The following is an 11,737-nucleotide window of genomic DNA, read 5'->3' as shown; positions in this document are numbered from 1 at the left end:
ACTGGAGCAGGGGAAGGGTGGGAGGAGTCCTCCCCTGAGGAGGACACAGAGACAAGGTGTGAACTGACCACAGCTCCCATTCCCCGTCCCCTGGCACCACTCAGTGGAGGGGTAGAGAAAATGTGAGTGAAGTTGAGCCCAGGAAGATGGGAGGGGTGAGGGTCTTTTAAGATTTGGTTTTATTTCTTATTATCCTACTCCAATTTTGATTGACAATAAATTAGTATTTCCCCAAGTTGAGTCTGTTTGTCCGGTGATGGTAACTCCTGAGTGATCTTCCCTGTCCTTACCTTGACCCATGAGCCTTTGGTTGTATTTTCTCTCCCGTGTTCAACTGAGGAGGGCAGCGGCAGAGTGGCTCTGGGGGCCACCTGGTGTCTAGCCAAGGTCAACCCACCCACATTCAAAAGAATCTTCGATATCCTTTCCCTTGGGCTACTTGTGTCCAGCTGGTTTGTGTCTTCTTCCTCTTACCTTTCTCAGATAAGTACTGGCTTGTTTCAGCCCTACTCTGAAGTGCTTCATCTCTCCATTTACCACTGGGAATACAGGTATCAGCAAGTTTAGGGTGCTGCAGCATAGAGTATCCAGGTTTGTCTTCATATGCAGCCCAGTTTCTCTGTAAACAAACAATATCAAGAGCAATTCTGGATTGTAGCAGTCAAATTTATTTGCACTGTAGAAGCACACTTGTTTCAGTAATAAAAAAATAACATTTTCTTTGCAGAATAAAAGTAATCCTGTAGTGGTATAAATATATTTACTTGCACAAGAATCCACATAAGTCACTCAACATATATTCAGATTTAGTATTCTCATAGTCCTAAGTTTCAAATGGAGTCAACAAAACATAGCACCTCACAGAAAGGTAAGAAATGTGAAATCTGGCTCAGCTGGGATTTAGACATGTATGAAATAACAGAAAACTTCATTTTTTTTATTATTAAATGACTACACTGCTTATGAAAAACAAAAAAATACTGACAGCCTTCAGCACTGACCACTTCCATCTGTCTAATTAAAGCATACTATATGGTGTCAGCCACAGAAGCTTCTTCTGGCTGCCTCACAAACATGATCTCAGTGCTGGCCAGGCAGAACTAACAAGAGCGTTCTGTCTCTTCACTCCCAAGACTCCCATCACTGGGTACTGTCTTTCAAGGAACAAAGCAGATTTAGCAATTTACTCCAGGGGGCCATCACAGATGTCAGATAGCATGCCTCATCAGTCAGTGAGTCCCTGTGCTATACCAACCCAGGTGCCGTGTTCCAGCCTGGTACAACCAACAGTCAGCTTACAGTAGGTATGGTTGATATGTAACTTTATCTAGTATAAGTACTTCATGCAAAAGGAAGAATACTGTTTTCTGCACTCCCATTTAGTTCAAGCCATGAACAACAGTAAACAAAACTGCAGTGAATTTATCTTGTACTTTAACTTTTTCATAATTCATGAACTCTTTTTCCAATTGTGAGGGTGGAAAAAACCAAAATGGGGAAATTAATGAATCAATCGCATCACAACTCTGTTGTTGTGTCTAACTTGCACTTACTGTGTGGCGTATCATCAGCACCATGTCCTCACAACATATGCGGATTTGTTCTTACCCTTTCTTAACTGTTAGCACAGTGAAAAAAGTACAATGTTCAGCCTTGCTTCTTCTCAACACATCTATGAGAGGAGGATGGAGGACGCCAAACTAATACCACACAATACTGAAGACAAGAGAATATAACACTTATTCTGACACACTGAAAAGCAACTTCACACATAAGCTCATTTATGTAGGCACACAGACATATTGAGCACCACTCTTTTTCCTTGCTTTTTTTCTTTTCCTTTCATTTTCATTTTAACATCAACATTCGACTCTGAACAGAAGAATGTTTCGTCTCTAGGACAATCTCAGTATTAAGAAAAAACTACCTCTATTTTACAAACATCAAAACGCTAACGTTGACACTTCCATTGAGAAGTTCACTGCAAGTGACCCTCTCTCTGAATTCGAAGGCGCTCCTTCTCCACTTGCAAGCGTTCCTTCTCAATCTGCAGCTTCTCTGACTCAAACTTTAGGAACTGCAGCCTCTCTTTCTCTAACTGCAAACGTTCTTTTTCAAGTTTTAACTTCTCGGTTTCTAGATCCAGTGGCTGCATGATGGGTTTTTCAGTTTGGGTGAGGTCATTTTCCAGGGCAGGTTTTTCAGCATTCAGTCTCTCTAGCCTGAGCTTCTCCCATTCGATCTGAAGCCGCTCCTTCTCAATCTGAAGTCTCTCACGCTCCACATCAACATGCCGCAACCGCTCTTTTTCTATTTGCAGGCGCTCCTTCTCCACTTGCAACCTTTCCGCTTCAATATCTAGTCGCTGCTTCTCCAGCTCCACCTTCTGCTTCTCCAGATTTATAAGCAAGTGAGAATCTTCATAGGCTAGCCTAGCTTGAACAGAGTTTAGACTTCCAAACTCTTCAATCTGGGGGAATTCTGGTAGGTCATTTTCCTTTTTTGAATCTGGCAAAACTGATGACAAAATTTCTTCTTCTTCCTCAATGGGAAACTGCAGAGAGGAATGCAATGGAGAAGAATTATATTACATCTTCATGCCAGAATAAATTTTTTTACGAACAACTGAAAAGAACACACTGGTTTTTTTCCATCTTTAAAGCTACTCAGAACTGTTTAACTCACACGCTGTGAAATAACCATGTTAGATCAAATAAGAGTTTTCTACCTTTATACAGGTAGAGAAACACACTGCAAGTTAATATCTGGTAATGAAAAACAGTGTATCAGTTTATTAGTGGACATGCTAGAACATATAGAAAATACTTCACAACAGATACTACAGAGCATTCAGAACCACTGATAAAAAACTGGATCTAAAAATGTGTATGTTGTTCTTACTTTTCATATAGCTGAATGGCATTTATGTAAGCCACTAGGAATTTGTTGTGACTAATTATTTATAAGAGCAGCTGGATCCATAAGCTATGTGCTATGTAAGCTAACCCAGCCTTCATTAATTTGAGGATTCCATTTCTAAAAAACATTTAACACAGACATTTTTCACAGGCTCCTAACCCTCCCAATTGTATTATGTGGGTCAATAAACAGAATGTGTTTAACCAATTTTGTATTATCACATTTACTGTAAAGCTATTTATGATGCAGGTGACTACGTGGTAAGGACCACTGGTTGACTTGGCAGACTGTAACAACTCAATGCAGAATTATAGCCCTCATGTACTACAGATTCATAGTACACAAGGAATTATTGTCTCCACGAAAGATGTCGCAAAAAAAAGGGTAAACTGATGAAGATAGTTCATAAAATCTTAAGACAATGAGAGGTGCAGCCAGTCCTCTAGCATTACAGCAGACACTGTTTTTCAGCAGTTGTCAGTCAGTATTCTCACTACCATTTAACAGCTTACGCTGGTTTCTTCCCAGCACACATCTCAACTGAGCTGACAGAAGTTGCTATTTCCCACCTCCTGTCATGTTGTGTCCATGTCATGTCCCTGCCACCCCCAAACCCCAATTTTCCCAACAACAAAACCCAGACTCTTTGGGCACCACTTTTCCAAGTGAGACCCATATATTTGTACAGGTACAACAAAACTACCCAAACATTTGACTTCACTCTACCTGGTTGCCTATCTCAGGACGATGATACTACTAGAAGTAACAACTTGTCTACATGACCCACAGCTGGTTGCCAAGTTCACACTAAAATCTGTCAGGGAGGAATGGATGACTGACATATTCAAGTAATGTTTTAATCTCCTCTGGGTTCACTTTTAAAAATGCAAACAGTATCCTTTTTCTTTCTGTATGCTATTTCTTTCTGTACCTGAAGATATCACATACTTTCATTTGTTAAACAGGTGCATTTCTCTTCTCTGTTCACCCATCCAGACAGCCTAAGTATTAAAATAACCAGTTTCCTTCAACAACATGTTTTCATTCTATTGACTTAACTAATTCTTACCTATGGCACATACAAATGGAAAATATTCAAAGTTGAGGTATATCAATTTAATAATCAACATGTAAGAGCTTACACACAATTGCAAGTTGCTAGACTTGAATACCATCTCTCTGAAACATATTTGTTTCTACAGTTTCTTTAATTCACACATTCAGAAAAAACAGGAACAAATACTTGAAGAAACACAGCAAAAAGCCTTCTGCTGAAATGAAATGAAGGCCATATTGCATACAGCTAATATATGTCAGTCACTCACTTCAAAATTCTGCGGATCCTCCTCTTCCTCTTCTACTTTGATTTCTGTTAAAGATCCACCGGCTTCTCTGAAGTCAGTGATATTTTGCCATTCAAAACTAGATTCAATTGCAAATCCCATTTTCTCATCCATGTCTTCATTGAGAGAGTCATCTAAATTGGATGAAGGAAGGTGAAACCCAGCACCTACTACTTTGATGTTTGCATTCAGACGTTTTCTCTTCATGAGTGCTCTCCAGTCAAGGTATCTCCTTTTCACTTCTGTCCCTGTTCTTTGCTCTCCTTCACCTACAGCATTTACACACTCTGCTATATCCTCCCAAGCTTTTCGTTTCAACTCATTAATTGTTGTATTAAGTTGCTTTGAAAAGAGTACTTCTCTCCTTTTCCTGATTTCCTTAAGGAGTGTTTGAGTTTCCTGAACACTAAAATTGCTTTTCCTTTTTCTTTTTAATTGTTTCATTTTTTCCAGCTTTAACCTAATAATTTCACCACAGTAGACTACAGAGATGATCTGACACTAATCAGTTATTAATATAAATAAAATTTAAAAGCCAATCAAAGCAGAGCTCAGTTCTCGTGAAGTGAATTTTCTCTTCACTTTGTAGTATTTTCCTATTTGTCAGGCTTCCTAAGAGAAAAAGAGCAAACAATATAAATCTCCAAAGTATACACTGTATATCTTCATTTAATGAACTTGACCCCTAAGTCACCATTTAAAGCATGCATATTTCAAATGGATCATTCATTCAACAGAAGCAAACCATTCTGTTAAATTGTGGATATAAAGTAGCTATAGATACCTGCTGTAATCTCTGATGAATTATAAATCCATTAATATACCCATGTACCAAACCCTTAAGGTTGAGCTGATATTTCCATTACAAAAATACAGCTATTTTCCTTCAACTTTTACAGTTTTGCCAGTCAGGATTAGCTTAATGCTGAAATTTGACATACACATTTCAGTTTGAATGCTAAATTATTTCCAAAATAAGCTGAAATTGTTGTATTATTATTTCAGAAACATGAAATGTTATGAGGACTGAAATTTCCAAGATACATTTTAAATAAGACACCATTTCCATGGGAAAAAAAAAAAAAAAGAAAGTAGATTAATATGAAGAGATGTTCTGAAGACTCTTCTAACTCTTCTTAATCACAAAAAAAGAACTGGAGCAATTCTGCTAAGTGTCAGAAAATAACTACTAGTTCAAACAAATGTCATCCATTAGAGAAACAGATTTAGGAATAAGTTACTCGACGTTCATGGCAAAGCCCTCCTCTACCCTTCTCACACTGCAAAACATCTCATGTCAGATGTGATGGCAAGTTCAAAGTTCTACCAGTCCTCTACCCCCAGCAATAGCTGGCACTATGCCTGATGCTGAAGAGAAAGCTAAACCCCGTAATGATCCAATTTTGCATTTATTTTGCACTTTCTTTTGTAAAACATTACCTGCCACTTTAGGTAGGTTTAAAAGGCTTTAAACAAAGTAGGCCAACCATTCACTATACAGTACTTAAAGTTTCAAGCTGCTGTATTTGTTCACAAATTAATCTAGTACAGACTTTTTGTCCACCTGAAGCAAATTGCTTGGGTATTACATACTCGATTGATACTGACTAATGGACTTAATCCTTAACTCCTCCCCAGCTATACAGGATTCTTAAATTACTAAATATTTTTTTCTCCTGATATTCTCCTAAACTTGGTTAAAACACACACATCAGCAAATTACATAAAACCTCTTCATCTGGGGGATAATGCACATCATAGTTTAGACATAGTTCTTGATCTCCAATGTGCTATTGACTATAAATGTCTCTTGCAAAGTTTCGCACATCATGCAACATTCTTTCACACTTAACGCATCAGCATGTTGGCATTACGTATTTTTTAAAAGTTGTGTTCAGGAAATGGTTTCACTACTTTTCCTTGTTAAAATACTGCCCTCACTGTGAATCCATTTACTTCTGACGGCTACTAGCTTGCAAATTTGCATAACCTAATCCCAAGATGTCAACTGCATAAAGCGTGGAATAAGCTTGTAACAGCATGGACCACTCTACATGCTCACGTGCACTTTTTTGACTCCTCAATACAAGTTGGAAGCTGGATGTTGATGTTTAAGATGGATGAAATTTCCTGCCCCTCTGAAAATAAAATAATTAGTCTTGGGAAGAAGGAATTATTAAAAAAAAAATAAAAAATAACCTACTGTTGTAATGTAGACCCTTGGCATGACCAGAACTGAGAAAAACAGCTGCTGTTTAATAAATCAGATTTATGCCAGAACACAGCACTGTAGTTGCTGGAATTAACACCAGGTTTTTGTGAGACCTTTAATCTAATCTTTTTGTGTCTCCCTTAACCTCCATTATGATAAGTTTACCACAAAAAAAGATACTTGGTCTTTCAAGGAAGCAGCATCATATTTACTCGCCTGGCAGTAAATCAACTTATTGGTACTTGCTGTTCTTTTCAAATGCAAATACAGCATTAGTGATTTTCTACTATTGCAGAAACTGAATTTCTTGATCTGTGTATCAATTACTTTTTCTTTTAAAAAAGCAGGTAAATTCTTTGAAGAAGTTACCTGCACACAGAATGAATTGAGGGCCCTTTCAGAAGCTTCACTGTTAATAAGGCAATTATTCTGGACTGACAAATGCATAGATTTAAGCCATGATTCCTGGTTACTGGGGAATGAACAAGTATTAACCAGGTCAATGACTCTGATCTTCACTGCAACTTTAGAAACACACATATTTGCACCCACTTGTTTTCAGGGTGGGGAGTGTGTGTGAAAGAGTCAGAGGTATTCACTTTGAGTTTGTCTTCCAGGTGGAAGAATTACATACAGTTCTTTACATAAGTTTCAGAAAAATTACAGTATTTTTGACTTGTCACTACCAAGACACTGAACTTCTGTTTATAAGGTCACACTTATTTTTACTTGAAATCAGTAGCATTTCATATTTGATTTCAAGCCATGTACTTAAGTGAATATTCAAGTAATATTGAATGAGTAAGACTTTCCAAAGTACTTGCCAGTTGGATATATCAAACTCTAGAAAGTACTAGTAGATACTTAATTGTCTCTTAAGGTACCTAAATGTCAGACTTTTGTTGAATCACAGCCATTTTCAGCTCAAGATATACACTGGCTAAATCCTTCACCTAGCCCCTGCTGGGATTAACAAGGCTCTGGTCATTCCCCAGTAACAGGGAACTACAGCATTTTAGAGACTCATATCTCTATTTGGCCTGGCCCACCCTGAATTTCACAGTGCTAACACAGCAGGATAAAGTAGGCACAAACACAGAACAAAGTGTTTTCAAATAAAACTTTTGAGAACACTGTTTTCTAAATACAATTCTGCACGAATGCAGGAGACCCAGCTAGCCAAGGTTTTACCTTGGCTCCAAAGAAGGTTCAGAGTTAAACCACATAAATGTCAGGTCACCCTGCGGGTCAGCCTCGCTGCTCCTTGTGCAGGTGTCGTGCATCACCTGTCTGATTTACCCAGGCTCTCTTTGTGAGGTGCCTAATCATGGGTTTGGATTTTATGCCATAAGCCAAGCACATAACCTTTGAAGAATTATAATGCTAACTTGGAAACTACTGGAGTCCAGTTCCTTTTTTATGTGAAGTTCTGACTTCATTTTTTTTTTCCCCTAGAACATGTTTAATACAAGCCTCTGAACTTCCCAGTAAAAGGGCAGCAAAATCTCCTTATTTTAAAATTTACGAGTAACTTCTAATTGGTAAGGACATCTTACCTTTTCTAATTCTTTCTTTTTTGAAAGCATATTGCTTCATTAAAGACAATTCCTTTCTTATTAACACAAGCGGGTGGTAATGAATTATCTTAACAGTATATTGACTGTTAGATCAACTCCACTATGGGACTGTTTGCCTTTCTAATATATTAGCTGAAAAGCATTATTACCTAACTAAGGCAGAGGTTTCCAGTACTCAGTTTTCTGACATTGCTAGATGTCTCCAGGATATTACTCCTTACATGTGCGAAGTATATAAGTGGACAGGAATAGTAATAAGTGAGAATTTGTACACATTCTAGCTAAGTTACAGAAAAAAACCTCAATCTAAACCCCAAAACAACAAAAAATATTACCGTTTCTAAAGATGTGATTTAAAAAACACAACATAGAGCAGTGTTCTGAACTTGGCTGGGATAGAGTTAATTTTCTTCCTAGTAGATGGTACAATGCTGTGTTTTGGATTGAGTTTGAGAATAATGCTGGTAACACACTGATGCCTTTACTAAGTCAAGGACTTTTCAGTCTCTCATGCTCTGCCAGTGAAGAGAAGGCACAAGAAGCCAGGAGGAAGCAGAGACAGGACATCTGACCCAAACTGGCCAAAGGGGTATTCCATACCACAGCACTTCATACCCAGTATATAAACTGAGGGGAGTCACCCGATGGGCAGATCACTGGGCAGGTCAGTCTGGGTATCACCCAGTGGTTGGTGAGCAACTGTATTGTGCATCATTTGTTTTATTAATCTCCCTCTTTTTGTTATCTCCCTCCCTTTCCATTATTCCCCCCCCCCCCCCCCCTTTTCAATTATTAAACAGTTCTGATCTCAACCACAGATTTTACCTTTTTCCGATTCTCCTCCCCAGCCCACCAGGGGGAGTAAGCAAGCAGCTGAATGGTACTCAGCTGCAGGTTAAAACATGACAGCCCATTCAAGTCTGGCTTTGATATGAAGTCTAAAACATGAAATGCATACAGCTGGGGAAAAAAAAAACCAACAAACCCACCAAAAAAACAACACAGCAGACAGACATTACAGGTTTTCTGAAATCAGAATCATAACTGCTGTACAGTTTAGTGTCTTTAGCAGAAGATTCCACAGCAAATACCTGCCGAGAACACCAACTGGGAAGATGGGCAGTTCACTCAGAAAAAGTATGTGGAGATCAGAGCAGAGATAAAAAAAAAAAAAAAATCTTCACTATGAAAGCAAGCAAGAGAAGACATCCACAAGAAAAAAAATTCCTTCTCAACTACAGAACCAAAATTACTTCTGGTACACAACCAAAGATATCAATCACCTGACAAGGAAAAGTTACAGTCTGGTCAAGTGAGAAAGAAATCCATGGGAAATAGCAGGATGCAAACAGGCCATTACATGAGATACAAAGTGCTGGCAAGGAAAACAGAAACAATTTTGGTCATGTGATAACAAAGATTTAAAGGGTCTTCCAGGAAAGATAGCAACATGCAGCTATGAGCTTATCTGCCAGGTCAGAAGCAATCTGTGGCCAAGAAAGTCCTCACCACTGAAGAAACACAAACTATTTGTCATCATTGAAACAAAACAAGTATTGCAGAACTGAACAGAACACTCCATAAAGAACACACATATACACTGAACAGCTTTGATGTACTTAATGACACAGGGATCCACGTTCTGCCTCTGTGTCTTTTTGTACGACCACATGCTGGACCAACAAAACACCAACAAACTAACCAAACCAACACAAACCAAGCAAGTAAACAAACAAATCCATGCATTCACCAAGATTAAATGTTGCTAGCATTAAACTGGAATTATTCTCTAGAAAAATCACAACTTTTGTATTTCAGAAGCATGTCTTGATGGTTTACCTTTTTCTTTAAAAGGCCCCAAAACCTCTTCAAAAAAGCCCACCAAACCTTTTGAAGCTCATGACTGATGAGCAAAAACTTCAAAACAGGAGGACCTGTTACCTCTATTTCCCTTAAATGAAAACTGAGATTCGGATGACCGCTGCATGATACTAAAGCTTACGGCTTTCTGGAAAACTTTGATTCATGATGGATGACTACTTGGCTTGGAACAACTTCTGCTTTTGTACTAAGAGAGGCTTTAGTACAGGAGGATCTGGGTGCTGCCGAGCACGCCACTCCATGGACAGTCCTTTCTGCAAAAATCTTGCGGTTTGAGAACATAAAAAGCCAAGCGCTAAAGAGAACAACCAACACCTAAAGGGTAATTTAACGAAGCAAAGAGAAGGTACCGAGGATGGAAAGCCGTTCCGGAGTCAGGCTGGTCAATCCACAGATTAATCAGTCTGAAGCGAGGAGAGATGTGTGCGGCACAACCCCCGGCGGCCCACCCAGGCGGGTCCCGCCAGGAGGCGCACAAAGCCCCGCTGCGGAACGGAGAATGCAACAAAAGAACGGCGAGGGCTCGGCGGGAGGTCCCCCCGCACACCCCCGACCCTGCCCCGCCCCGGAGAACCGGGTGGACCGCGCCCCACCCCGGCCTGCAGACCAGGTCCTCCTCGGCAAGTGACTCGCGGGCGGCCTCCGCCTCTCTCGGAACGAGGAGGAAAACCTCCCCGCGGGGCCGCAGAAAACGGCGGGCAACCGTATCACCCTGGGCCGAGGGTGGCGGAAACCACCGTTCTCACTACAAAGAGACCGGGGACTGCCTGAACGCGGACAGCGGCTTCATGGAAGAAACCAGCGCCTGAGCCCCACCACAGAACAGACCGCATTCAGGTCCCCGGGGAGCCGCACGGACTACTCACCTGCACCCAACTCTCCCCTGCGGGTCACCGAGCCTTTAAAAGCCACCGCTCTCCCATTGGGAGAGCAAGCTGCCTGTCAACCCTTTCCCCACGCCTATTGGCGGTCCGCCGCCGCCCCTTCTCCCCCGCCCCGCCCCTCGCCGCCCCGCCGCGTCAGGCGGGCCGGAATCCCCCACATAGACTGGGGGCGCAGCAACTTCTCTCCCCGCGGGGCCGGTGCCGCGCGGAACACCTAGCTAGCATTGGCTACAGAGGCTGCTTGTCCTCCTGACGCCTGCAGGTGATTGGCTAATGCCTGTCAGGGGCCGCCTCTCCACTCAATGAGCTTCCGGCGGCGGGGATGTCGCCGGGTTACGGTAGAGCCAGATGGGGTGGTTCTGGTGGTGCCGCCACGCCTGCAGTGTTTGAGGGGGGTATCTGGTGGCGGTGAAAAGGGTTAGCTCTGTCTGTGGAGGGCTGTAAGGGAGCGGGGAGCTACGCGTCCCGGTGCTCCCCTTTTGGTGTGCCTATAGGCCCCAGTTTGGCCAGTGGGCTTTTCTACAGCCGCGCAGGAGCGAGCAGAACTCCGGAGCCGGTGTGGCCTGCTGGCCTGTGGTGGCTGAGCTAACGCATAGCAGTATGCATTGTTTCCCAAACTGCGTGGTTTGACTGTACGATGGGGCTTGTGATTAAAAGTGTGAAATAACGTTTGTGGTGATGCTGTAATAAAAATAATAATAAAAAATCATTATCTTCTTGAAAGTGCTGTCTGTGTAAGCCACCGTGTCATTAATGTAATTAATACACATGCCAAGCAGTTTTGTGGAGCCTTCGGTTCTTGGACTCTTCCTTTTTGTCTCAGACATACGGGAAGTGTCTGGCACATACTCTGTATTGCATCCCGTTGCCCTGGTGACGTACCCTTTGTGCAGGCTTAAGGCAGTGCCTGCAGGTAGATAA

General features: G+C 41.3%; 1 protein-coding gene across 3 annotated transcripts; it reads right to left on the bottom strand.

Annotated features, from left to right (window-relative positions):
* Positions 1-645: 645 nt before the first annotated feature.
* On the bottom strand, positions 646-10,932 carry MSANTD4 (Myb/SANT DNA binding domain containing 4 with coiled-coils). 3 transcript variants are annotated; one of them, XM_061457791.1, is made up of 3 exons: positions 10,799-10,932; positions 4,245-4,874; positions 646-2,554 (listed from the first exon to the last, which is right to left on the bottom strand). In XM_061457791.1, the coding sequence occupies exons 2-3, from the start codon at positions 4,704-4,706 to the stop codon at positions 1,979-1,981; spliced, it is 1,038 nt and encodes a 345-aa protein (XP_061313775.1). In that variant the 5' UTR covers positions 4,707-4,874; positions 10,799-10,932; the 3' UTR covers positions 646-1,978. The 3 variants fall into 3 exon arrangements, with proteins under 3 accessions (XP_061313775.1, XP_061313776.1, XP_061313774.1); XM_061457792.1 differs by lacking the exon at positions 10,799-10,932 and adding an exon at positions 5,703-5,987; XM_061457790.1 differs by lacking the exon at positions 10,799-10,932 and having other exon boundaries at positions 4,245-5,349.
* Positions 10,933-11,737: the final 805 nt, after the last annotated feature.

The sequence above is a fragment of the Pezoporus flaviventris genome, unplaced genomic scaffold (assembly GCF_033815535.1).
Source record: "Pezoporus flaviventris isolate CSIRO_AGI_PZ_B2104156 unplaced genomic scaffold, CSIRO_AGI_Pfla_v1 ptg000025l, whole genome shotgun sequence".
Classification (NCBI taxonomy): Eukaryota; Metazoa; Chordata; class Aves; order Psittaciformes; family Psittacidae; genus Pezoporus; species Pezoporus flaviventris.
This window is presented reverse-complemented; position numbering and strand designations above follow the sequence as displayed.

Coding starts and splice junctions, on each gene's coding strand:
- MSANTD4 (XM_061457791.1), bottom strand. CDS start 4,706: ATGAAACAATTAAAAAGAAAAAGGAAAAGCAATTTTAGTGTTCAGGAA. Junction 2,555..4,244: donor AGGATCCGCAGAATTTTGAA/GTGAGTGACTGA, acceptor TCCTCTCTGCAG/TTTCCCATTGAGGAAGAAGA.